The 27,089-nt window shown below is 39.4% G+C and overlaps 1 protein-coding gene across 2 annotated transcripts in view; it reads right to left on the reverse strand.

Annotated features, from left to right (window-relative positions):
• The window catches only part of DTNBP1 (dystrobrevin binding protein 1), a 194,800-nt gene that overhangs the window by 150,321 nt on the left and 17,390 nt on the right, over nt 1–27,089 (reverse strand). For both annotated transcript variants that reach the window (XM_006891620.1, XM_006891619.1), the window contains one exon: nt 11,203–11,335. In XM_006891620.1, coding sequence (XP_006891682.1) covers nt 11,203–11,335 — 133 coding nt within the window. The remainder of the gene's footprint in view (nt 1–11,202; nt 11,336–27,089) is intronic.

The following is a 27,089-nucleotide window of genomic DNA, read 5'->3' on the forward strand; positions in this document are numbered from 1 at the left end:
TGGGGGAATATACCTTGCTCATGGATAAGAAGACTCAATATTGTGAAAATGACAATACTACCAAAGGCAATTTACACATTCAGTGCAACACCAATACAAATAACAATTTCATTCTTTGATAAGATGGAAAAGGCAATCTCCAATTTCATTTGAAATGGAAAGAGGCCCCAAATAAGCAAAGCACTCCTTAAAAAGGGAAGGAAGATAGGAGGCATCTCATTCCCTGATTTCAAATCCTACTACACTGCCATGGTGGTAAAGACAGTGTGGTGCTGGTACAATGACAGACACATAGATCAATGAAATAGAATAGAGAATCCAGAAATAAGCCCATCTACCTAGGGCTCTTGTACACCGGATCGTTATGAGTCGCAGGCGTCTCGATGGCACATAACAACAAACAACAACCTATGGTCAACTGATTTTTGACAAGGAGATGAAATCAGTTAAGTGGGGAAATTACACCTTTTAAACAAATGATGTTGGCAAAATTGGAAAACTATCCGTAGAAAATTCAAACAAGATCCACACCTCACTCCACATACAAAAACCAACTCAAAGTGGATCAAGGACATAGGATTAAAACCAAGGACTATAAATTTCATTAGAGAAAAGCTTGGAAGAACTCTAGAGGCCCTAATCCACAACATAAACAGTCTTCAAAGCATCCTGACAAACCTACAACCAGGAATGGATAAAAGAGATGAATGGGACCTTCTAAGAACAAAATCCTTTTGCACACCCAAAAACTTCTCCAACAGGGTAAAAAGGGAAGCCACAGACCAGGAAAAAAAATATTTGGCAATGACATGTCTGATAAGGAACTTATATCTAGAATTTATAGACTACTCGAGCACCACAACAAGATAAAGGTAAACAACCCAATTGCAAAATGAGCACAGGATATGTACAGACACTTCACCAAAAAAGACATTGAGATGGCAAACAAACACATAAAAACGTGTTCAAAATCCCTAGTTCTAAGAGAGATGCAAATCAAAACAACTATGAAGTATCATCTTACCTCAGTAAGAATAGCAAAATTGAACAGAGCAGCAAACAGCAAATGCTGGCAAGGTTGTAGAGAAAGTGGAACCCTTATACACTGCTAGTGTGGTGTAAAACTGTGCAATCACTGTGGAAGGCAGTATGGTACTCTCTCAAAAAGTTGCAAATAGAAATACCATTTGACCCAGCCATTCCACAACTGGAAATACACCCTAAAGAAAACCAGAACTGCTATGGAAGCAGATATATGCACACCCATGTTTATTGAGGCTTTGTTCATAATAGCAAAGAGTTGGAAACAACCCAAGTGCCCATTATCAAACAAATGGTTAGAGAAACTGTGGTATATTCACACAATGGAATACTATGCTGCATTGAAAACAATGCATGAAATATTATATAAAATAGGTGACACGGGAGGACTTTATGCTGAGTGAAATATATCAGTCACAAAAGGACAAAAACTGCCTAATGCCACTGTTGTAAGATGGGTTGACATCAGGGGTGGGGGGGGGACCTAAGAAAAGAGGGGATAAATAATGTGTACTACATTGAAATAGTTGAGGGAGAGAACTATTTAAAAGGAATATAGGGTTAGGCATTATTTACATGACAAGATTACAGAAAAAGAAATGCATATTAAAATGGACTGTGGACTGGGGGGATTGTATAACAATGAAAGATTTTTTTTTCTTCAAAGAGAAAAATGAACTAGGTGGAAGGGTTGAGCAGGGAGGAAAATTTGCAACAGTGACTGAATAGGGAAAGAATTAAATGGAAAGACTATGCTGTAAAAAATTATATGTGTTGCATTAAAAATCATTAATAAAAAAAGAAAAAAATTGAAAAAATATTGTTAAAAGATTATGTAAACTTAGTCTACTGTCCATACACTAAAAACAAATGAAAACACACACACACACACACACACACACACACACACACACACAAATGGCTCAGCATTAGCTATAAAGGATAAGCATAATGCAACAGGAAATGTGGCTTTTTAAAACCATTCAATGAACATGAATCTCAACACTTAGTGCAGGGACCACTACTTAAAGGAGTTCTCTACAGGATAACACCAAAAATTACGAAGTCTAAATAAATTAGTAAAAGCTTTCTCAATTTAGTTTGTTCCAAGACAGATTTCAAGTCCAACTGAAGACTATTCAAATCACAAATCATTTATAATTAGGCAGAATTGCTAAAATCTCTGGTTTTTCCTCAAAATGTAGCTATTTTTGGAGAAATGCGGATGGTATATCACAAACAGAAGGGGGAAATTATAATGAAGCCAGAATTTTGGAAAGAAATATGTTAACTATTTTACACATAATATATGATTTCAAATATAAAATAGTTATTGTGGTAGAACAGTGATTTGAGTGAAAATTTGTGAATTGGTTTTCCATGCAACTCTTCATAAACACTTTGTTATTAGTGCATGAGACTTGAAGTCACCAAGTTACACACTTTCACAAAGGAAATTATTAGTAAGAAGACTGAAAAGAGGGGAAAACCACAATATATATGAACACAATATAATATAAATTAAAGTAATTTATAAATAAATATATATGAACATAATACAATGTAAATGAAAGTAATTTATAAATAATTTTTTTTAAGTTTCTCAAACTGTTACGCAGACTACTACAGGGCAAAATTTGAGTATGTGTTAACACAAATTTGTTTGATGAACAAGTACATTGTAGAATGAGGAGTCAAACAGATTTCTTTAGTTCAGGAATTCTCAGAGGCCACCACAGAACTGACACATAATGCAATGCTGTATGAGGCAAACAGAATAAAACACTTCTGAAACTTACTTGACCTATGAATAAGTGGTAATTTAGTCAATGGTAATCTTGTCAGGTTAGCATTTCAAGTAAAATACCTCACGGAATGTTGCAGCTAATAAAGTAAGTTTCACTCCATTTATATATCAAAATAAAAATAATACATGTACGCGTCTCTAGTAAAATAATAAACAAGGATTTATTGACAATAAAAAGGATGGCCCCTTTCCATCCTGCTTTCCACAAGCCATCACATTCAATTCTTTCAGGTTTCTTCTGGTATTATCTCCATTAAAAAAAAAAAGGCAACATGGATATTTATTCATTTCCCCCTATTTTAATATTTTATCTCCTGCTATGAAAGATGATTACCTTTCTTAAACCCAATTTCACGCCTGGGAATGACTATTTCCTTACACTTGATGAAAATAATGGCTAAATTTTCTAAGTGGATTCTACTGTCCTACTTCTATTGTGCTGCTGAAAGGTTTGAATTCCTTGCCATTACTGATCTCTAACATAATACTCTTCTTGAACCTTTTAGGACCTTATGACTCCTCCAAACAAACAAAAAAGAAAAATCAAAGTTCCAGGTCAAGTTAATTTCAAGTCCTGTCTCTCCTTACAACATGTCCAAAGTATGTCAGACGAAGCCCCAGAATCCTTGTCTCCAAGGAGTAGCCTGGTTTAACCCTCTCTAGGATGAATCTGTTTGTTTTCTTGGCAGTCCATGGTACATTCAATACTCTTCTCCAGCACCACAGCTCAAAGGCGTCAATTCTCCTTCTGTCCACACTCCGCTGGGTCACCCTTCTTTGGAATGGGAACAAATATAGATCTCTTCCAGTCAGTTGGCCAAGTGGTTCTCCAGATTTCTTGGCACAACTTGGTGAGCACATCCACGGCAGCATCTGTTAGCTGAAATATGTCAATTGGTATACCATCTATTCGGGGGCCTTATTTTTTGCTATTTCCTTCAAAGCAGCTTTAACTTCTTCCTTCATCACCATAGGCTCTTGCTCAAATGCTATTTCATTAAATTCTTCTGTATCTGCAAATTCCTTTTGATACAATTAATTTAATCTGTACCTTGATTGTATTCTTTGTCTTGACGTGAAATATAATCAAGGTACAGATTAATTTAAATTTTTCATCCTTGAAACTGATCCTAGGTTTAAAAATGTTATGCTATTTTCTTCCTGCCCTTGAGAAATAGAAAGAATTTCATTATTTAAAAAATTCTTGGCCTATGAGAATAAGAAATATTTACCATTCTACCTATAAAGCTATTGACTATAATTTGTAGTCTTCAACTGACACATCATGTTTTTCATACATATTTTAAGCAGTAAGTGCCATCAGTAAATAAGTCTATTACATCTAAGTTTATTAAGATACATTGTTTTAAGTCTTTCAAATGCCAGTGAAGTTGGCTTTTGAGACTAAGGAAAATTTTATATGAAGATAAAGTAGAAAAGCAATTGAATGGAGAAGTTTTATACCAGGATAAAGTAGAAAGAAAACCAAATGGCTTGTCCCAGAACACACCATTAGTAATCATTGAAGTTAGGACTTCCTTTTTATTTTTTTTTACCCCAAGGACAGCACTCTTCCCATTATAAAATTCTTCCCCTAACAAGACAAATATTCTGTCACTTCAGTTATATAAAACACTAACACTTATTCAGTATAGTTCAGCCTTTACTTAAATTATAGGTGATGCTGTTTTCTAGACACTAAAAATTAATTTTAAATTATGGCATACAAATTATAGTGCATTAATTAAAATACATCAAAGTCATGAGGTGAGGAAAAAGAGAAGCCTGAGAATGATAGTCTACAAAGACAATGGTCTGTATCTTACTTTGACAATTAACAACTAGGATCTTTCAAGTTTGTATGTGGCCACCAAACAAGTAGTGATAGGTCTTTCTTTATACGGAACAAAGAGCAAAGATGTATATAAACAATTAGTACAAAGGACAAAAAGATCACTAGAACTCCAACCTACACAATTTTCAGATCAGGAAAATAACATGGTACCTGGTGATCACTACTGACCACTCTGAAAAAGATCACAGTAGAAGGTCCTGGAAAAATGTGGAACAAAACACAAAATCTTAAAAATGGCTAGGCTGGCTGGTATGATAAAGACTATTGGAACGTTTAAGACGATGGTGCCTCTTGAACACTTTCAGGTTTTTTTTTTCATCGCCATCAAGAAGGAACTGACTCAAAGCTGACCCTCCAGTGGATTTTCAGAGGTTATAAACTGCAGGGCAGGAGACTGCCCACCTTTTCCCCAAGGAGCAGCCAGTGGAATCAAACTGCCTGTATCTTTGGATTGGCAGTGCAACTCCTTACCAACTAGGCCACCAGAGTAAGAAATAAAATTTCCTGAAACAAATGAGAGGGAAAACATAACATGTCAAAATTGTTGGGACACAGCAAAAGCAGGACTCAGAGATCTAATAATAGCATATCATCCAAAAATAAACCAAAATCAAGGGAACTCTGGTGGCCTAGTGGCAAGAAGCTGTGTTGCAATTCTAAAGGTGCGTGGTTCCAGTCCACCAGATGCTCTGCTGGAGAAACAGGAACAATATCCTCCTGAGCCAGTCAGATCCAACTTGAAGGTACACAACAAGAAAAAACAAAAACGAAAACAGAAAATCAACAACAAAAACCCAACAACCAAAATCAATACCTTGGCCTAATAGTCTCAGTAATTGGAAAAAGAACAGAAAACAAAGCCTAGATTTTCTTGAAGAATGGAAATAATAAAGGGTAGAAATGAGTAAAAGGGAAAACATAAAAATAGAATTATCAAGTTTTGGATCTGGTTGTCTGAAAGAATTAATAAAATTGGCAAGTCCCTGGCACTAACAAAAGAAAAGCAGGTGGAAATAACACAAATACAGAATTCAATGGGTGCTGCCATAACAGAACCAATGAAATAGAAAATATAATTATAAAATAATACTCCAACAAATTGGAAAACCTAGAGAAAATGAACAAACTTTTAGAACTCACTTCCTACACAGAATAACAAAGACAAAAATAGAAAATCTGAACAGACACATCACAAAAGACGAAATGGAACAAGTCCTAAAAATACTCCCTATCAAAAAAAGCCCTGGCCCAGACAGCTTCATTGGTGAGTTGTACCAAACAATCAGAGAAGAGCTGATACCAATTCTATTTAACCTATTTCAGAATACACACAAAAGTGGAATGCTCTCAAGCTTATTCTGTGAAGCAAGCATATCCTTGATACCAAAGCCAAGCAAAGACACTATTTAAAAAAAAAAAAGGCTAATATCCCTCAAGAATGTTGTTGGAGAGAATAGTCTAAAAGTATTATATTTTAGGGCATTATTTTTATCGTAGGAGTATGCAATGACGGTTGTAGAGTGGATTATATTTGGGGCTAGGGGGTGGGGTTTGGGGAGGTGCGGGGGGGGGGGATTGTGTACCAATGTGGGAGTTTTTCTTTTGCTTTTCAAGGAGAGGAGCAAAGGGGGGGGGAGGGGGGAGGGGTTTGTGCGGGGAGAAGGGTGCAACAATGAATGAATGGAATCCCAAAATCTCTGTAGATATTCATTGAAATGAAAAATAAACAACCTAAATTTAAAAAAAAAAAAGAATGTTGTTGTTGTTGTTATGTGCCATCGAGTCGCCTGCGACTCATAGCACCCCTATGTACAACAGCCCTAAACTCCGCTCTGTCCTGTGCCAATCGCACTGTCTCTGACACTCCCATCCCAATTATCCCAGTCACTGAATCAATCCACCTCATAGAGGGCCTTCCTCTCCTGCGCCGTCCCTCCACCCTGCCAAGCATGATGTCCCTCTCCAAGGACCGGTCTCTCCTCACTACATGTCCAAAGTATGTTAGACGGAGCCTCAGAATCCTTGCCTCCAAGGAGTCACCCGGTTTAACCCTCTCCAGGACAAATCTATTTGTTTTCCTAGCAGTCCATGGTATTCTCATAGAGGTTAAATTTTCTAAAAAAATCCTACCCAAATTAATCTAACCCCATATTTAAAAAATCATTCATCATGATCAAAGAGGATTCATATCAGGTATGCAAGGATGGTTCAACATTAGAAAAAGAATCAATCAAATAGATCCACCAAATCAATAAAACATAGGTAAAGAACCATAAGATCATCCCAATTGGTGCAGAAAAAGGCATTTGACAAAAATTCAACGTTTCCCCAATAAAACTACTCAACAGAATAGAAATAGAAGAGTTATTCCTCAACATAATTAAAAGCATGTATACAAAAACAATGATTAACATTACTCTCAATGGAGAGAGACTGAAGGGTGAATGGAAACCAAACAAGGCTGCCCTTTATAACTTCTCCAATCCAATATTGTACTGAAGGCATGTTGCTGCTGTTGTTATGTGCCTTCAAGTCGCTTGTGACTCATAGCGACCCATCCTATGTACAAGAGCCCTAAACCCTGCTCTATTCTGTGCCAACCTCACTGTCTCAAACACACTCACCCCCACCACCCCAATCACAGAATCGATCCATCTCATCAAGGATCTTCCTCTCATGTGCCAACCCTCTACTCTCCCAAACATGACGTCCCTCTCCAAGGACCAGTCCCTCCTTGCAACATGCCCAAAGTATGTCAGACAAAGCTTCAGAATCCTAGACTCCAAGGAACATTTGCTTCACCCTCTCCAGGGCAAACCTGTTTGTTCTCCTAGCAGTCCATGGTATATTCAACACCCTTCCCAGCACCACAGCTCAAAGGTATCAATTCTCTATCATCCCTAGTCACTGTCCAACTCTCCGATACATAGCACATAATTGTAAAGACTATAGCCCAGATCACCTTAGTCTCCATCCTATAGTCAGAGCAGAAGGGCAAAAAAAGGCAATAAAAGACATCCATATTGCCAAAGATGAAGTAAAATTACCTCTATTTACATTTTATATTATTATATATACATATATATTATATATAAAATAAAGAAAAAAAAAATAAATATAATCCATAAAGCTCAGTAAGAAAATGACTGGATCTAATTGCTTAATTCAGCTAAGTGGCAGGGCACAAGATCAACATACAAAATTAGTCTGACTCTTCTACAGCAACAAAGAGAACTCTGAAAAAGAAATCAGGAAAACAACACCATTTACAATCTCACTCATTGCCATCTAGCTGAACTGCCTCATGGCAGGATTTACAGTAGGTTTTCAGAGGCGGTGAACCACTTGGGAAGAGACTGCTCATCTTTCTCCCTCAAAGCTGCTAGAGAATTGGACTGCCTAAAGAGTAGTGTCTTTGGGTTAGCAGTGCAACTCTCTATGGTCTATGCTTCTAGAGCTCCCTGTTTAGGAATAAATCTAACCAGTGATTTAAAAGACCTGGACAATGAGGACTACAAAACACTACAAGAAATCCAAGGAGACCTACATAAGTGCGAGGATATACCATGCTAATAAATCAGAAGACTTACCATGAAAATGGCAATAGCACCGAAAGCAATCTACAAATAATACAAAAAGATGGAAGAAAAAGTCATCACCAACTTCATACAGAAAGGAAAAAGACGTCAGATAAGCAAAGTGATAATGTTCAGATAAACAGAGATAATGGGGAAGAAAAAGTAAGAAGTCTCACATTCCATGAACCCAAAACCTACTACACAATCCCAGTAATTAAAATAGCTTGATACTGGTACAATAACAGGAATATAGACAAATATAACAGAATGGAGAAACCAGAAATCCATCCATTCACCGATGGACAATTCTGTTCTCTAAAACAATGTGTAAGAATTTAGTAAATAGACTAGCGTAAAATAAAAAAAAAAGAGAAAGAAAGAAAAAGAAATGGGGTGAGAAAATGTGTTTATCTGCAGAAACTGAAACAAGTTCAATACCTCACACTATATATAAAAACTAGCTCAAGAAGGATGCAGGACCTTGGAGTAAAAGATCAGCAAAGCCCAGGTGACTCTGTGTTTTGAACATCCCTGTCTCCAAGTGACTCGTACGGCTTGTTAACATTTAAGACCCATCCCATGAACCTGACTGAGCAATTCTGCTCCAAAATACTCAGTTTCTCTCTGTACCCCATCTCTTGGCATTACTCTAGGAGACTTTAACATCACTGTGGTCACTCACAACATCACACATTATCCTCACGTGTAAAGCAATGACCAGCACCATGCAACCATGTTAGCAACGCAGTTCTCTGACTGCCACACTGTTAGGGACAGAACCACTCAGTTTACCAGTGCTACAATCAACAGTGAACTCTGCCAGCCAGTCCTCATACTTCTCCCACCAAAAAACGCTCTTCAGCCTGACTCAAACTCCAACCCTAAAACAGTATCTTCTGTTTGCTTTCCTTTATCAAACATTTCCCACCTACATTTCCTTCTCTGCCTAGCAAAATAACAGTGAAGTCCTCAGGCACTCCCCCAACCCTCCATTCTCACAGATCTCCCCGGGGATTCCAGAGGTACCCAGTCGGCGCCTACTTACTAACCCATCCCTGACAGCCAGTGTGCACAGGCTGTTACCCTTAAGACTTCTCTTCCATTTCCTATTCAAGTTAATGTCATAATAATCACTATTCATACAACTACCATTTTTCATAAGGATTGTTTCATTTAATCCTCACAACCCTCTAGGAGGTGGGTGTATTAGTGTCTCCATCATGAACCAGAGAAAATGAGGCTTATTTGGGATGAAATATGTTGTCTAAAGCTCCACAACTGTTATGAGATGGGATTGAGAGATTTCCCCTTCTACTCTAAAGAGGGCATAAGAGAAATAAGAGAGGTAGTCTGCCATTTGGAGAAAATTAGGCCAAGACTTCTACTTCACTTGAAAACTTTGCTCCACTGCTCTACTCTCCTTCCCCTTTGAAGTGGCAAGTTATGAATTTTATCTCATCCTTAACTTGTTTGTAAAACAGCAACAGATATCCCAAAGCAAACCACTTGTCACCAAGCCAATTGTGACAATAGCAGCCCTATAGGAAAAGAATAGACCTGTCCCTCACAGGGCTTTTTTTTAAAAAAGAACATAAATCTTTAAGGAAATTGGCTGCCCATCCCTCTGAATGACTGTTAGGTCTGAAACATTGGCCTGTCAGTTAACAGCTAAGCACTTAACCACTGTGCCACCAAGATTCCTTAGCAAAAGATAATGGTACCAACAAACAAACGCAAAAGTTTTTTGGCATACTTATTATGGCAGTTCTGATGGGCGCGTAAGAGAGGTTTTTGGGGTCGTGTCTGTTGTGTATTGCTGCTCATTTCCCTTCAAGAGCATGTGTCCTTGAGCCTTTGCCTAGGATGGAAGTCTGCTCAAAGGCATTGGCTTTAAAAGCCCACGGGGGAAGGGATGGGACTGCTGACTGGGGCCTGGAACCCCACTCTGGGACTTTGGCTGTCCCTTGCATCGGATGGCAGTCCTGATGGGTACGTGAGAGAGGTTTTTGGGGTCATGTCTGTTGTGTATTGCTGCTCTTTTCCCCTCAAGAGTGGGTGTCCTTGAGCCTTTGCCTAGGGTGGAAGTCTGCTCAAAGGCACTGGCTTTAAAACCCAGCAGGGGTTTTATTTTTTTAATAAATATCCCTTAAATAAAACAGCAATCTTCTATTTGCTGAACTGAACATATTGGTGTTGCTGTGTCTTGTCAAATACCATAATGGATGCCCATTATGTACAATGTTTAGATGAGCTTCCAGATTGATTTATGATGGGAAGCAGTGGCATCCACTTCCTAAACTAGATACTTCTGGAAATTCTACAAACTCTCTAAGCCCTACAAACTCTCTAAACTATAAATATACATAAATGATGTTAGTTATAGAACAGAGTTCAGGTCTTTTATGTAAAACTTATGCTCAGTCATATTCAACTTGACGACACTTAACCACTGTTAAGTGAAACTAGTGCTGTTTATATCCGGAAAACACTCTTCCATTTTGTAAATCACTCTTTGTCAATGTGCAGTATGAAGTAACCTGGGTTGCTGTGATGTTGAACCTTGTACTATCGGGGTATCAAATACCAGAATGGTTTTCCAATGTGGACAGTGTTTGGTGTAGCTCCCAGTTGTAAAACAGGTTTGGAAGCAGGTGTGGAATCCACTTCCTAAACCCCATGTCCCTGGAAACTCTATGAAATTGGAACGATGGTAGTTATGAGAAAGCATTAGGTCTTTTGTTCATAGAGTCACTATGAGTCGTGTGTGACTCGACAGCAATCATCAACAATAACAACATTATGAGCTTTACATATTGAAATCTTTATCTTTAATAGTTAAAGCACATGGAGAAGAACACGTAAAGTAATGTGGAAAACTCTGAGAATGAAAATGAGCATTAAGGCCAGTTTGTTGAACTCACCTCTTGTTTTTCTTATAGTTTTCCAGTTGCTGGGACTGCATATGCTTGTGCCTTTCTAACTCGCACTGCCCACACAGATCTTCTAGATGCAACAGGTGGTTTTCTACCTCCTCGAAACTTGCCTCTAAGTGAGCTGAAAGTAGGTAAGAGAAAAAGAAACACATGTCTAAAGTCAGAATCCCTGATCAACAGAAACACAAAAAAGTACTAGAAATTGAAATTTTAAACTTATCTGGTATTACTTTTGCATTTTTGTTTGATAGCTTCGTTAAACTTTCTTGTAGGAAAGACAACTGTCCAGTATTAAGCATACATCAAATGATCTTTTTTGTGCATATTCAAACACTGTCAAGATGTCACTTTCATGAATAATTTAGGATCAACTGGCAAGAAGCTGTGCTGCAGTCCCAAAGGCACATGGTTGGAGTCCACCAGCTGCTCCATGGGAGAAGGATGGACAATTTCCTCCCTTGAGATTAACTGCCTCTGAAAATCCACTGAAGGATCAGCTATGGGTCAGTTCTGCCTCGATGGTACACAACAACAACGACAGTCAACTAAGATAAGGAAACACAGCATCATGATTAAGCTAATGTTATATGTTAACATAATGAGAACACAGTAAATCAAATTAATACAAATTATAATGAACATGATTTCATATATGAGGCTCTAAGTTACTTCAGCATTTGTCTTTGTCACATCAAATAGAAGACATTTGAGAGGCTACAAACAGGTAGCACAGGTCCTGACTTGTAGGTGAGCAAGAAGGCACCAGCTCGCCCTGCAGGTACATTCACCTTGATAGACTCTAACTCTAGACCACCAAACTAAAGCCAAACCCACTGCCATTGAGTTGCGCTTTTAAAAGATCAAACAACAACAAAATATTTAGAGGTAAATTCAGTGACCAGTGTTACTATAGATAGAGCAAGGCAAATCAGAGTCAAAACTGAGTGTTTCTTACACCCCACAGATTTCCTGTGGAAGACATGCTAAGTAAATGAAGTCTTCACAGCGACCGAGGTGATGGGCAATGGGTGACTTTCTCATCAGGGATGAAAGCCCTTAGTACTAACTATCATCATAACCATTTACATCCAACTCCTACAACATAAGCCAGTCACTGTGCCAGACACTGGGCTCTGGAAATGCAGCACAGAGTCCTGAGCTCAATCATGTACAGGGGACAAGAGGGTATTGACTAGCAGTTCAGCATGACACAGCCAGGCAGCCAGGCATGGGTGCTTGTTATATAAATCTGAAGGAGTAGGGGCATTTAACATAAATGAGGGGTGAAGGGAAGCTTAAGCAAGGAAGGATACACCAGTCTGGGAGAAACAGCAATCAGAGAAGGCAGTAGGGCATGTGGGCAAGACGGCAGTGGGGCATGTGGGCAGGACGGCAGTGGGGCATGTGGGCAGGACGACAGCGGGGCTTGTGGGCAGGAAGGCTGTGAGGCAGGTGGGCAGAACGGCTGAGCTGCCGTCAGCCTTGGTCTCACTCACTTGGTAACAGTGCTCTCAATTACAGTCTATCCACAGCCTTTCTAAACTAGTTTTCATCCAGGGTAGGAACAAACACCTGAAATGGCTATGTGCAATCCCAGGGGAGTTAAGATACCACATTTTTACCTATTTTTTAATCAATCTAGTTTGATCCAAAGATCTATTATATCATGAAGCACTCATATTTTTAAGGGATTGTATCTATGCTACTTTATGTCAGTCACTGAATTCTAAAAATTTCCAGGTCCACTCCCACAAAGATGGGAGGGCCAAATACTTAAAGACATAATTTTAAAAAAAAATAAGATCTTACTAAAAAGTGAGCAAATTCAAACCTCGAGTTGCTACAATCAAGGATGCTTTAGACAGAATGTTAAATGATCCAGGAGGTATCAAAAGAAGATGGAAGGAATATACTGAATCATTGTACCAAAAGAAATTGGCAGATACAGAAGAATTTAATGAAATAGCATTTGAGCCAGAGCCGACGGTGATGAAGGCAGAAGTTCAAGCTGCTTTGAAGGAAATAGCAAAAAATAAGGGCCCCGGAATAGACGGTATACCAATTGACATATTTCAGCTAACAGATGCTGCCGTGGATGTGCTCACCAAGTTGTGCCAAGAAATCTGGAGAACAACCACTTGGCCAACTGACTGGAAGAGGTCAATATTTGTTCCCATCCCAAAGAAGGGTGACCCAACTGAGTGTGGAAACTACAGAACAATATCATTGATTTCACATGCAAGCAAGATTCTACTGAAGATTATCCAAAAACGACTGGAACAGTACATCAGCAGAGAATTGCCAGAAGTTCAGGCTAGGTTTAGAAGGGCTCGTGGTACTAGGGGTATTGTAGCTGATGTTAGATGGATCTTAGCTGAAAGCAGAGATTACCAGAAGAATGTCTATCTGTGTTTCATTGATTATGCAAAGCCATTTGACTGCGTGGATCATAACAAACTGTGGCTGACTCTGAGAAGAATGGGATTCCCAGAACATTTAATCGTGCTAATGCGGAACCTATACTTGGACCAAGAGGCAGTCATCAGAACAGAGCAGGGTAACACTGCATGGTTCAAAATTGGGAAGGGTGTACATCAGGGATGTGTCCTGTCTCCATACCTTTTCAACCTGTATGCAGAGCAGATTATCCGAGACGCGGGGCTCTATGAGGAGAGGCGAGGTGTTAGGATTGGTGGATGATCTATCAACAATCTGCGTTATGCAGATGACACAACCTTGCTCGTTGAAACTGAGGAGGACCTCATGCACTTACTGCAGAGGGTCAAGGACTGCAGCCTTCAATATGGACTGAGGCTCAATGTTAAGAAGACAAAAATTCTCACCACTGGACCAATTGGTAGCATCAGGATGGATGGCGAAGAGATTGAGATTGTTCACAGCTTCAGTTTGCTCGGCTCCACGGTCAACACTCTTGGCACCAGTAGCCAGGAAATCAAAAAACATATTGCGATGGGAAAGTCTGCGGTTAGGGACCTCTCTAACGTACTCAAGAGCAACGGTGTCTCTCTGGAGACTAAGGTGCGCCTGATACAGGCCATGGTTTTTGCAATCACTTGTTATGCATCAGAGAGTTGGACAATGACTAGGGAGGATAGAAGGAGAATTGACGCCTTTGAGCTGTGGTGCTGGAGAAGAGTATTGAATGTACCATGGACTGCCAAGAAAACAAACAGATTCATCGTAGAGAGGATTGGACCAGGCTGCTCCTTGGAGGCAAGGATTCTGGGGCTTCGTCTGACATACTTTGGACATGTTGTAAGGAGAGACAGGTCTTTAGAGAGGGACATCATGCTGGGTAGAGTGGAGAGACAGCGCAGGAGGGGAAGACCCTCTATGAGGTGGAATGATTCAGTGACTGGGGTACTCGGGACAGGTTTGTCAGAGGCAATGAGATTGGCACAGGATAGAGCATGGTTTAGGGCTGTTGTACATAGGGTCGCTATGAGTCGCAAACGACTCGACAGCACATAACAACAACAACTAAAAAGTGAAAAACATAATGACAAGTCTTTTCTGCAAAGACATTTCAGGTACTAACTTTTATGAAACCACCATTAAGTCTTCAAAAGGTTAATAATATGCTTCTCTGGAGAAGGAGGGGTAATCTCCTCCAGTGACAGTTGGATCCAACTTGACAGTACAAAGCAGGGATGGGGCGGGGGCGGGGGGAGGTTGAAAATAACAACATGCTTCCTAACAGTTTTTAATCTTTCTTTAGGGGCTCTACGAAGTAGTTAATACAAAAGATTATGGAAAGCTGAACTGAAACAATTAAGTTTGTAATATCCAAACATTAATAAATGAAGATAAATAAAAATTCTAGTGATGCTGTAAATGATAGAATAAAGAATTTATGTGGAGGAAAGAGGTAAACTGCTGTTACTATGTCAAGAGTACTTTTCATTATTTTAGTAAATGAAAAAATGACTAGGACACTCGGCTTGGGAGCTGGCATTGCTAGTACCAAAAAAAAAAACCAAACCAAACCCCTACATTCAGTTCACTCTGTTATGACTGGCTTGACAGGGTCTTAAAATGTACAAAAGACCATCACTGCTAATAGGATTATTGAAAAGGCTACTTTGCTTTGATTAAGGATAAGGACTAGGATAATTAAATTTAATATGGAATCCATTAGCTCTAAGCACCATGGCTCCTTCTGTGGCATGTACTCGACCCAGCACATACAGACAGCTGCTGGAACGAGGGCTTGGAAGGGCAAGTGTACAAACCCATCATCCCATTTCTAAGAGCAGAGACCTCACCTGTGAAAAAGGGGCTAATGATCCAATAAACTAGAGTACAAAAGGACCTAACATGCCATATGGCTATAAGACACTTAAATATTACAAAAGTCATACAGAGAAAAATTTTACAGAGATTAGCTAAGTGTTGTGGAAGTCACTTTAAACCCACAATTTTGCTAACCAATGATTGTGATTTAAAGACCACCTGTGGTGTTACAAGCAAACATCAGTAACATACTACTTCCCCACCCCTACCCCCACCCCGGCAACTTAAGTCTTATAAATTATATGAAAATCTCTGTTCTTACATTCAAGACCCTCTACTGGTAAAAGGAAAAGGAGCTCTGATGATGTGATGCAGTGATGAAAGCCCTTGGCGGCTGACACAAAGTTATGTGTTCAAACCTACCAGTTGCTCAGCAACAGAGCAATGTGACAATCTGCTTCCTCAAAGACCAAGGTCTTCGAAACATGCCCAGGGCAGTTCGACTCTATCTATGGGGTCATCAGAATTTACGGCAATGGGTTTATAGGTTAAAGGAATCACATGTCAAATTATTTTTCTAAAAATAGAGCCCTAGTGGTGTAAGGCATTCCTAACCCAAAGGGAACCTTTCTTTTAGTTTGAATCTACCAGAGGCTCCAAGGGATTAAGATGGGTACGATTCTCTCATCCAATTTACAGCCTCTGACAACTTGCTGGAGAGTTAGTTATGATTTGATTCTCACTCAATGGCAATGACCGAGTTGGATTTTTTTCCCTTTTTCCTAAAAACAAATCACAGAGTCAATCATTATGCTAAAATTGTTCTTTTTATTCTTTGTTTTTAGGTGGACAGATAGCAATTATCATTTGGTTTCCAGCTCCACTGGTTGACCACTTGCTAATGAAACCAGGTACTTGAATGACCCTGATCCCTACCTAGGTAGGGCCAACTAATTTTTTGCAGAAGAATTCTGCTCTAGGTAAAACTGTACCTGCTGCCCTAACCACTAATTTTTTTTTAAAAGTCATTTTAATGAAAGTTTACAGAGACTTAGGGTTTCCAGTCATTCATTGTTGCTGCCCTAACCACTCTTCAGTTATAAACATAGGTGCCAGGCCAAACTGTGTGAATGGCTTGATATCAACCTAGGAACACTAGCACTAACAAAGCACAAAGTCTTTTTTCAGGGCATCATGGCCCTTTGGAGCATGGCAAAGTTATACCAATGATGCCTGGGCCAGGTTATGGTCATTTCATTTGCTACTATCAAACTGACAATTTCATCCACCCCCTTTTAAAAGTTTCAAAGGCCCCTCAAGACTTTAAAAATCAAGTAAAGGCCTTAACTTTAACATGGATCCACGGCTCTCCAGCCATAGTCAACTTGAGCTATCTCAGACTACTACTTTCCTCTAAGTATTCCATACTACCACAGAACGGGGCCAGTGATCACTCCTAAAGGATATCAGATCCCACCTTTCTGGCTCCTTGTTTTTACATGTTCCTGAGAAAGCTCTGCTGCCCCCTTGTCCAGCGTAAGTCTATTTTCTCAGACTCAGACCAATGTTGTCCTTCCACCTGCTACAGGACTCACTCAGTTTCCACAGACACTTGAATCTTAAATTCAACTTATAAAAAAAAAAATCAACTTATCTTCTAACTGACATTATCTGATGATTTGTGGACTATCATCCCCCTCAAGAACAGAATCTGCCTTTCACGTGTCTCTGTATCCCATAATAACTATTTTGCTAAATTTAATAAAATGTTTTGCTGGGATTCTATCCCTCAAATTTATAAGGATCACCAAGAAGACAAATCTATGATTCAAATCCAGTTAATTATAAAATGCTAATTTTATAAAGGAGTAAATTAAATATGGACAGAGAAATTAGGAAGCATTAAACAATACAATCATACTTTTGCACGAATGTGTCAAATAAGATCATGTTATCTGGTGTTAAAGCTGCAGAAGCAAGGACAATTTTAACAGACTTAAAATCAACAATGAAAAACAAAAGAACTGAATCTGCAAAAATTTATTTTCTTCCTTTCTTGTACTAAAAACTTTTAAAAGATATCTTTAAATATGAAATTAAAATGAAAAGAAATATTATTACATTAGTATTTATATCTAATGCATATTCTGAACTTAAATCGCCATAAATTTAATTTCCCAGTCACAACCTGTCTATTCTCTATTACAAATAAGTTGCAAATGAGTAAATTTGGAAAGCAAGTTTAGGATTAGTGTACATAAAACACTAGCAGGCCTCCGTGGACAAAAGGATACCTTCCCAGAAAGCTCAAAGCTCATAATGTTGCTCATTATAACAACCGCATATGTCTCATTTAGTGATCAGTAAGATAGGTAGGTGACATTTTATTATGTCAATCCTCTCAGGGATGTTTGACAGCTGTGTGCCACGCACATCACAGATCTCCCAGAGAAAATTCAGAGGAAGTGAGCTTGCATTTGGACTTCTCTTTTGTGTCATTCCTTTCAATACATACTATCTAATGCAATGTAACCATGATGTAAAGAATGAAGTAGCACACTAAAATTATTTCACACTTACTGAGTATTTTTCGAACAAAGTAAATACCCTAGAGGAACAGAAAAATATCTTTGTTAGCAAACCAACACAGAGGCCAAGTAATAAAAGGACTCAGAGAGAGAGAGAGAGCGCAAGAGAGAGAGCGTGCGAGAGCGCTATCTATTACACTGGTAGCTTAGTGGTAAGGAGTTGTGCTGGTAAACCAAACGCTCTTGGTTTGAATCCACCAGCAGCTACATCGAGACAAATGAGCAATCTTCTGGGCTATTTACTGCCTCTGGAAACCCACAACAGGGTCAGCTATGGGTTGATTTGGACTCCACTGTACATAACATCATCTAGTAGACTAAAACCCTCCCTCTAGTATATTAAGACAATCTCTCTCTTTAAAGAAAGAACCTGAGAAATTAACCTAAACCATAGGCTAGGCTTCTCACGAAACACTAGTTAACTATTTAGCCTCCCTGGTGTTATATTTAAATTTCTCTCAAATGAAATAGTGAGTTAGGTTAAATCAGATCAAAACAAAGATGCAAACTCCATAAATGACCATCCTTCTCCTACATCACTTTATTATTTAAGAACTAACACATTTTTCCGTTCTGGATCAAAGTAAAAGTCTTTTTCTTTTTTTAATAAAAATTTGTTTTAATTGTAATTTTAACTAACATTTACAGAGAAGTTAGATTTTCATTCATTGTTGCACATTTCACCCCCTCTCTCCCTGCCCCCTCCTCCAGTTCACTTTTTTTTTTTCTTTTCCAGTTCACTTTTTAAAAAATATTCACTCATTGTTGCACAATAGTAACAACAGGTGACTCTCCAGCAGGTCTGAAAACTGCAGAAGATGGAAAGGGCCAGTTACTCCTCTTTCTCCTGTAGATTTGAACCACCATAAAGGCGCTGCCTTTGAGTGAGCAGCACACGCCCTGGGGACTTCACCACCAGAGCTCCCTGGCTTTTTAAAGGAGGAGTTTGTGGGTTGTTGTGTTTTTCTTTAAAAAAAAAAGGGTAAGAAAATTTAGTAAAAATTCAACAAACAAGTGAGTGGAGACTACCCTCTAGTGGAAGTCAAGGGAATTTAATACTTAATATAATTTCCTAGGTGTAAGACAAAATGCATGCGGTTTTTTCTGGCAAAGACTTGCAACTTATTTGTAATAGAGAATAGACAGGTTGTGACTGGGAAATTAAATTTCTGGTAAGACAAAATGCATCACAAACTCAGAAAGCATATAGAATCCAGATGAACATATTCAACTTCAACACTATATACATATGTAAACATAGAGAATACTACATTCTTATCCTGTGGTTTTTGCACTGTAAAATATTGTGCAATAAAATCTAAATTGCTCGAATGGTTTTGCAAATTTATAAAGGCTAGTAAGGCTCCCACTGTGATGTCAGCATCCTGACAGGAGTCTCATGCAATGATGCATGTTTGGAACCGATGAATATCACATAGCACAGAGCAAGGCCTTCTTCATTGTTCAAGAGAGGAAAGAAAGTAAAGCTTGAAACTTTTAAGAAATATGCACCAGGTCTCTAGCAATGCTGTAACTTGGACCTAAATCTAGATGGCTAAGTCCCAAATTCTTGTTCTAGGTTCCAGCATACACTTCTTTAAATGGCAAGCCTGACCATCAGAGAGGCTTTTGTAAGCTGGATGGATGACACCACATAAAACAGGAGCTATGGATTCTTAACAACTCTGCTGGGCCACGTAACCTGTAGTCATATTCATTCCACCATGGCATAGCACAGCTACACAGCATCACATTCCAACTTGATTACATCATATCAACGCTTTACTCTTCAATAAAGACAGACTTGTTTGGAAAGTAAGAAATACCTGCAAGAGTCAAACAACTTTGAAAATGGAGTTTGACCGGACATACTAAATTTTACAGTGTGTCTAAATACAGGCAAATTACTATTTTCTTCTAAGTTCTTTTTGTTTTTATTATTGCCTGACTAAGCTTTGGGATATATATCAATATATTTATTTAGATTATAGAAATATTTTAAGCTTTCAAAATCAAGAATTCAGTTATATACAAAAAATATTTTAAACTTATACATTTCTGAGATCTGATATATTAAGACTAATAAAGAAAACCTCACCAATATGGATTCAGAAAGCTCACTAACAATACAGATTATATTGATACCCACCCTATCAAATCAGACTTCAGTAGAGGAAAATTTTTGCTGTTGTAAAGAATATTATCACTGATTAAATGAAACTTAAAATATGTAGCCAAAAGATTTAAAAGCCCAGGATCTATGAGTTTATTCTAAGCCAGCCAATACAGTTATTACTGGATTGTACCACTGAGCCAATTTCACCTTATAGAAACTCTGTTGGACAGAGTAGAACTGCCATATAAAGTTTCCATAATTATCATCTTGATGTAAGACAGATCTTGGTTGAAATAAAGGACACTTGGAAAATGTTTACCTGAGCTTTATTGAATAAGCAAAAGGTATTTGTGCAGATCATAAAGTATTATGGATAGTGTAGATCATAACAAATTATGGGTTACACTATGAAGAATAAGAATTACAGAACATCAATTATGCTTATGTATAACCTGTACATAGACTAAGAAACAATCATGAGGACAGAAGGGGATGCTTCAAGTTTAAAACCAGGAAAGGTAAATGTCAAGGTTGTGTCCTTTCACAAGAAGCTGACTGTAATTAAAAGAAAACTCAAGAACTTGAGTTAAGTAGATGATGGCACCATCTGGGGACTGAGGAGCTCACCCTGAAGGCCGCGACGGCTCACCCCGAGCCGAGGGCAGCCCACCCTGGGCAGAGGGCTGCGATGGCTCGCCCCGAGCTGGGGGCTGAGGGCAGCCCGCCCTGGGCAGAGGGCCGCGACGACTCGCCCTGAGCCGGGGGCCGAGGGCAGCCCATCCTGAGCAGGGCAACACCCCCCAGGTGCTGGCTGGTATACTCCCCCTCCAATTGCCCCTACCCCAGTCTGGTCCCCTCGCCTGACTGAGGACTCTGTGGTCAGGGATAGTGTTTCCAATTCCAGCACTGCCACTGTTACCCCCCCCCCATAAGTGGTCATACTATATTTTGAAGTAGGTGTCACTGCCCTCCCCCTTTATATATGATAAAGGGAACCTGAGAATTGTGAACAGACTCCCCCCAGGTCTAACCATCTTTTGGCAGAAGCATTCAACAGAACAAAATATGTGGCGCATTTAGAATGTCGGTCCTCTTGCGCATGCTGCCACGGTTAAGGTCATTAGACTCACAGTGACTTTCAGCAATCCATTGTATAGGTAATTGTCTTCTTTGATCTGTCCAAGGAAACCCAAACCAGCAGATGGCAGGCATGCATCCTATCCCCCACCTCCTACGCAGGCAGCCAGCGGGGTGCGCACCCCCCACCCCAGCGCGGGAGGCCAGTGGGAGGCGCGCGGCCCCTCCAGTGCGAGCAGCCGCTGGGGGCGCGCCACCCCACCCCCCTGCACGGGCATCATAACTCAACATAAAGGAATAAACAAAAACAAAAATTCTCATAACTGGATCAATAAGAAAAATTGTGGTAAACAAAATACAGAGGTTTTCAAGGATTCCATTTTATTTGGTCCCCCAACAAATGTTCATGGAAGCAGCAGTCAAGAAATTAAATAACATAGTGCACTGGGCTATGTCAATAATATCTCCTGTGGAATAGGTTTATATATCATTGCTGATGTCAGATGGATCTTAACTGAAATCAAAGAATACCAGAGAAATGTTTACTTGTGTTTTATTGCTTACAAATGATGGTTAACACTAACAAGAATGAATCCCAAAACACTTAGTTGTGCTCATGCAAAGTCTATACACAGACCAAGAAGCAGTTGTCCAAACAGAGCAAGGTAACGCTGCAAGGATTAAAATCAGGAAGGTGTGTGTCATGGATGTATCCTTTCTCTATAACTATTCAATCTGTATGCTGAGCAAATCATTCGAGAAGCTCAACTATGATGAAAAATATGGCATCAGGACTGGAGGAAGACTCATTAACAAGCTACCTTATGCAGACAACACAACCTTGCTCACAGAAAGTGAAGAAGACTTGAAGCATTTACTGAAGAAAATAGAAGATGATTGATAGCTTTTAATAAGGGCTATATCTCAAGAACAAGAAAACAATAAACAGCACCACTGGATTAATATGAAACAGATAGATGGGGAAAAAACTGAAAATTATAAATTATTTCATTCTACTTGGATCCACAATCAACACCCATGTTGATCAAGAAATCAAAAGACATGTTGCATTGGGAAAATATGCTGCCAAGGACTTCACAGTACTAAAGAGCAAGGATGTTAGTTTAAATACTATGGTGTGCCTGATGCAAGTCATGGCATTTTCAATTGCTTTGTGTGCATCTGAAAGTTGGTCAATGATAAGGATGACAGAAGAGTTGGAAGAATCAATGTCTTTGAATGATGGTGTTGGAGAAGAGTACCGTACTGAATATCCCATGGAAGGCCAAAAGAAAAAAACAAGTCTATCTGAGAGGAGGCACAACGAGGGTAGCCTTAGAGGCAAAGACATTGAAAGTTTCGTTTCACATACTTTGGGTATGTTATCAAAAGAGGCCAGTGGTTGGGAAAAGACATCATGCTGGAAAGGGAGAGTGTCAGAGAACGAGAAGATCACCCTCAACAAGACTGACTAGTGACCAACACAATGGGCTTGAGCATATCAGAGACAAGGAGGATGGCACAGGACAGGCAAGGCACTGATTTGTTGTTCATAGGGTCGTTATGAATTATGGTTGACTTGAAGGTACCTAACAACAACATTGGGCTAATTCGCTGCAAGGACCTTTAAAGGGCTAATAAGCAAGTATGTCACTTTAAGGGTATAGGCGTGCCTAAGTCAGGCCATGCTGTTTCAGTCACCTCATATGCATGTGAAAGCTGAATATCTAACAAGGAAGATCAAAGAATTTACATCTTTACATTCTGTTGCTGAAGAATATCAAATATAATAAATTCTGCCAAAAGAAAGACACACTTTGGGCATGCTTAGTAGATGGTCAACGGAAGAGAGGAAAACCCTCAATGACATGGACTGATCCAGTGGATGCAACAGTGCACTTAAACAAAACAGTAGTGCTCGATCAGTTAGGGGTTTTTACTACTGGTTTTGGAATATTATGAGTCAAAATTTACTTTATGGAACTTTACAATAATCTTCATAGGCACAGATCACCAAGTCTATTCTCCAGCAGTGAGAAACAACAGACTTGGATGGCAGATAAAGGATTAACCACTGCACCACTACTGTCCCTTCAAAGAATACCAGGCCTTTGAATTGCTAGTTTTGACTATCTTCTAAGGTAATTAATGGGAACTATAGTGGTTCCTCCTTCTCCAAGGACTGCCCCTTCCTGGCAACATGCCCAAAGTATGTCAGAAAGAGCTTCAATGTTCTTGCCTTCAAAAAGCAACTTGGTTTCACCCTCTCTAGGACAGACCTGTTTATTCTCTTGGCTGTCCATGGTATGTTCCATATTCTTCCCTAGCAACACAACTCAAAGGCACCAATCCTTCTCCTATCACCCTTAAGTCACTGTCCATCTATCTGATACACAAACAGTAATTGCAAAGACTATGGCTTAGATCAAACGCACTTTAGTCTCTAGACTGATATTGTTGCTCTTCAGCACTCTTGAGTCCTTGGAGATAGACATCATGCTTGGAATGGTGGAGGGATAGTGCAGGAGAAGAAGACCCCAGATGAGATGGATTTACACAGTAACTGGGATAATGGAGGTATGTGTGTCAGAGACAGTGAGATTGGCTCAGTATAGGGCCTCAGTGAGTCATAGGTGACTCAACGACACATAACAACAGAAGCATCATGATGGCTTAGTGGTAAAGAGCTGTGCTGCCAACTCAAAAGCATGTAGTTCTAATTCACTAGCTGCTCCAAGGGAGAGAGATGGGCAATCTCCTCCCACATGACTTACTGCCTCTGACTACACACTGGAGGGTCAGCTATCAGTCAGTTCCAATTCAATGGTACATAACGACAGAGTAATTTCTAAGTGTAAGAAGAATCAAACACCACCACTAGTTTAAAACCTAAAAGCAGCATGTATTTAAAATGATGTTGTTAAGTACTACTTTGTCAAAGTCAATTCAGAGCTCACCTTGTAGGGGGTTTTCAGAAGATATATATCGCACAAGAGGAGATCTCCCATCTTTCTCCCATGGAGCTGCCGTTGGGGTTGAACAGTTTGCCTTTGGGTTGGCAGTGAAGTTCTTTGCCCTTAAAGGTTACTAGAGCTTCCTATGTAAATTGCAACATCAAGAAAACAAAGATACTCACCACTGGGCCAAAAAGCTGTATCATGCTATAGAGAAAAGATTAAAACTAATGATTTCATCTTGCTCAGATCCATAATCAACACTTGTGGCAGCAGCAGTCAGGAAAGAAAAAGATGAGCCACACTGGGAAAATCTGCTGTCAAGGACCTCTCCTGAGGGCTAAAGAGCAATGATGTCAGTCTAGAGACTAAGGTACACTTGATCCAGGCCACAGTCTTCACAACTGCTTGTTATGCATCTGAGAGCTGGACAATGACTAAGGATGACAGAAGAAGAATCAATGCTTTTAAGTTGTGGTGCTGGAGAAGAATACTGAACATATCATGGACTGTCAAGAAAAAAAATAGGTCTCTATCTGGAGATGGTGAAACCAGATTGCTCCTTTGAGGCAATGATTTTGAAGCTCCATCTCACATACTTTGGGTACATTGACAAGAGGCACCAATCCTTGTAGAAGGACAGCATACTTGGAAGGGTGGAGGGTCAGTTCAGGAGAGGAAGACTGTGGATGAGATGGACTGACACAAGGACTTTGGCAATGGGGCCAGGTTTATCTCATATGATGAGGTTGGCTCAGGATAGAGCAAGGTACAGAGCTGGTGTTTATAGGGTCACTATGAGTCGTAGCTTCAGTTTGCTCGGCTCCACAGTCAACACTCTTGGCACCGGTAGCCAGGAAATCAAAAAACGTATTGCGATGGGAAAGTCTGCTGTTAGGGACCTCTCTAACGTACTCAAGAGCAACGGTGTCTCTCTGGAGACTAAGGTGTGCTTGATACAGGCCATGGTCTTTGCAATCACTTGTTATGCATCAGAGAGCTGGACAATGACTAGGGAGGATAGAAGGAGAATTGACGCCTTTGAGCTGTGGTGCTGGAGAAGAGTATTGAATGTACCATGGACTGCCAAGAAAACAAACAGATTCATCCTAGAGAGGGTTAAACCAGGCTACTCCTTAGAGGCAAAGATTCTGGGGCTTCGTCTGACATACTTTGGACATGTTGCAAGGAGAGACAGGTCTTTAGAGAGGGACATCATGCTGGGTAGAGTAGAGGGACAGCGCAGGAGGGGAAGACCCTCTATGAGGTGGATTGATTCAGTGACTGGGGTAATCGGGATGGGTGTGTCAGAGGCAAAGTGATTGGCACAGGATAGAGCAGGGTTTAGGGCTGTTGTACATAGGGTCGCTATGAGTCACAAACGACTCGATGGCACATAACAAGAACAACAACAACGAGTCATAGTGATTAAATGGCACATAACAATTAACAACACGTAATTCAGATTGACAACATATCAAACACCTAACAATCTAGATATTAGAGGTATCTCCTAAGTAAAGCAGGTCCTTGGTGGTACAAAAGGAAGAAAGATTATAGCAAGAAAACCCTACAGGGTTGTTCTATGTGACATGAGTTAGGATCAATTTGCTGGCAATGGGGTTAGATTTGTTTGTTTGGTTTGTTAGTTTCTATGTAATTTTTCCCTTTTATTTCAGTATTTAAAACTCAAGTCCTAAGTTGCAATACTGAGGGATTCTATGGGCAAAATATTGGTTAATGCAGGAAGCATCAAAAAGAACACAGAAAGAATACACAGAGCCACTGAATTAAAAAAAATTGCTTGATGTGAGACCATTTCAAGAAGGAACATGATCAAGAAACAATGGCACTGAATGAGAACCAAGTTGCACTGGAGGCACTGGCAAAAAAATAAGACTTCAGGAGTTGAAAGAACATCAGTGTAAATGATTTAACAAAGAGATGCAGTGAAGTATGTGCTCATTAGTCTATGACAAGAAATTTGGATGACAGCTAACCAGCCAACCAACAGGAAGACATTGTTCCCATTAAAAAAAGAAAAGTGATAGAACAATACTGCATACTGAGAAAATCTTGCTAGAGATTATTAAAACATAGCAGTACATTAACAAGGAACTGCCAGAAATTCAAGCTGTATTTAGAAGAGATAGTGGAATAAGAGGTATCACTGCTGATGTCAGAAGGATGTTGGCTAAAAATAGACAACACTAGAAAGATGTTTATTTGTGCTTTATTAACTATGCAAAGGCATTCAACTGTGTTAGCCATATATTAGGGAAGAATGGAAATTCCAGAAGACTTAAATTGTGCTCACACAAAGCCTCTACCTAGACCAAGAAGCTGTTGTCGGAACACAGCAAGGGGACACTTCATGGTTTAAAATGAAGAGCCAGAGTTATATACTTTCTCCATATCTATTCGATTTGTATGACTATTGGAGGAATAAATAATCCAAGAAGGTGGACTATATGAAAAAGAATGTGGCATCAGGATTGGTGAAGATTCATCAAGCATCTGCTATGTAGGTGATACAACTTGGCTTGCTGAAAGTAATCTCAAAAATAAAAGATTGATTATAACCTTCAATGGATTCGAGGTACTGATTATACCTCAACCTAAAGAAAACAAAAATCCTCACAAGTGGATCATGTCAATAAGTTCATTTTACTTGGATTCACAATCAACACCTGTGTTGACCAGCAGTCACAAAATCAAAAGGCACACTGCATTGGACTAATCTGCTGTCAAGGACTTGTAGAAATGCTTTCTAAAGATCAAAGATTCTCTTTAAAGACTAAGGCCTGGCTGACCTAAGTCATGCTATTTTCAATTTCCTCATATGCATGTGAAAGTTGATATACTGAATATAAAGAAAATAAAATA

The sequence above is a fragment of the Elephantulus edwardii genome, unplaced genomic scaffold (assembly GCF_000299155.1).
Source record: "Elephantulus edwardii isolate Elephantulus edwardi_28Jun2011 unplaced genomic scaffold, EleEdw1.0 scaffold00101, whole genome shotgun sequence".
NCBI lineage: Eukaryota > Metazoa > Chordata > Mammalia > Macroscelidea > Macroscelididae > Elephantulus > Elephantulus edwardii.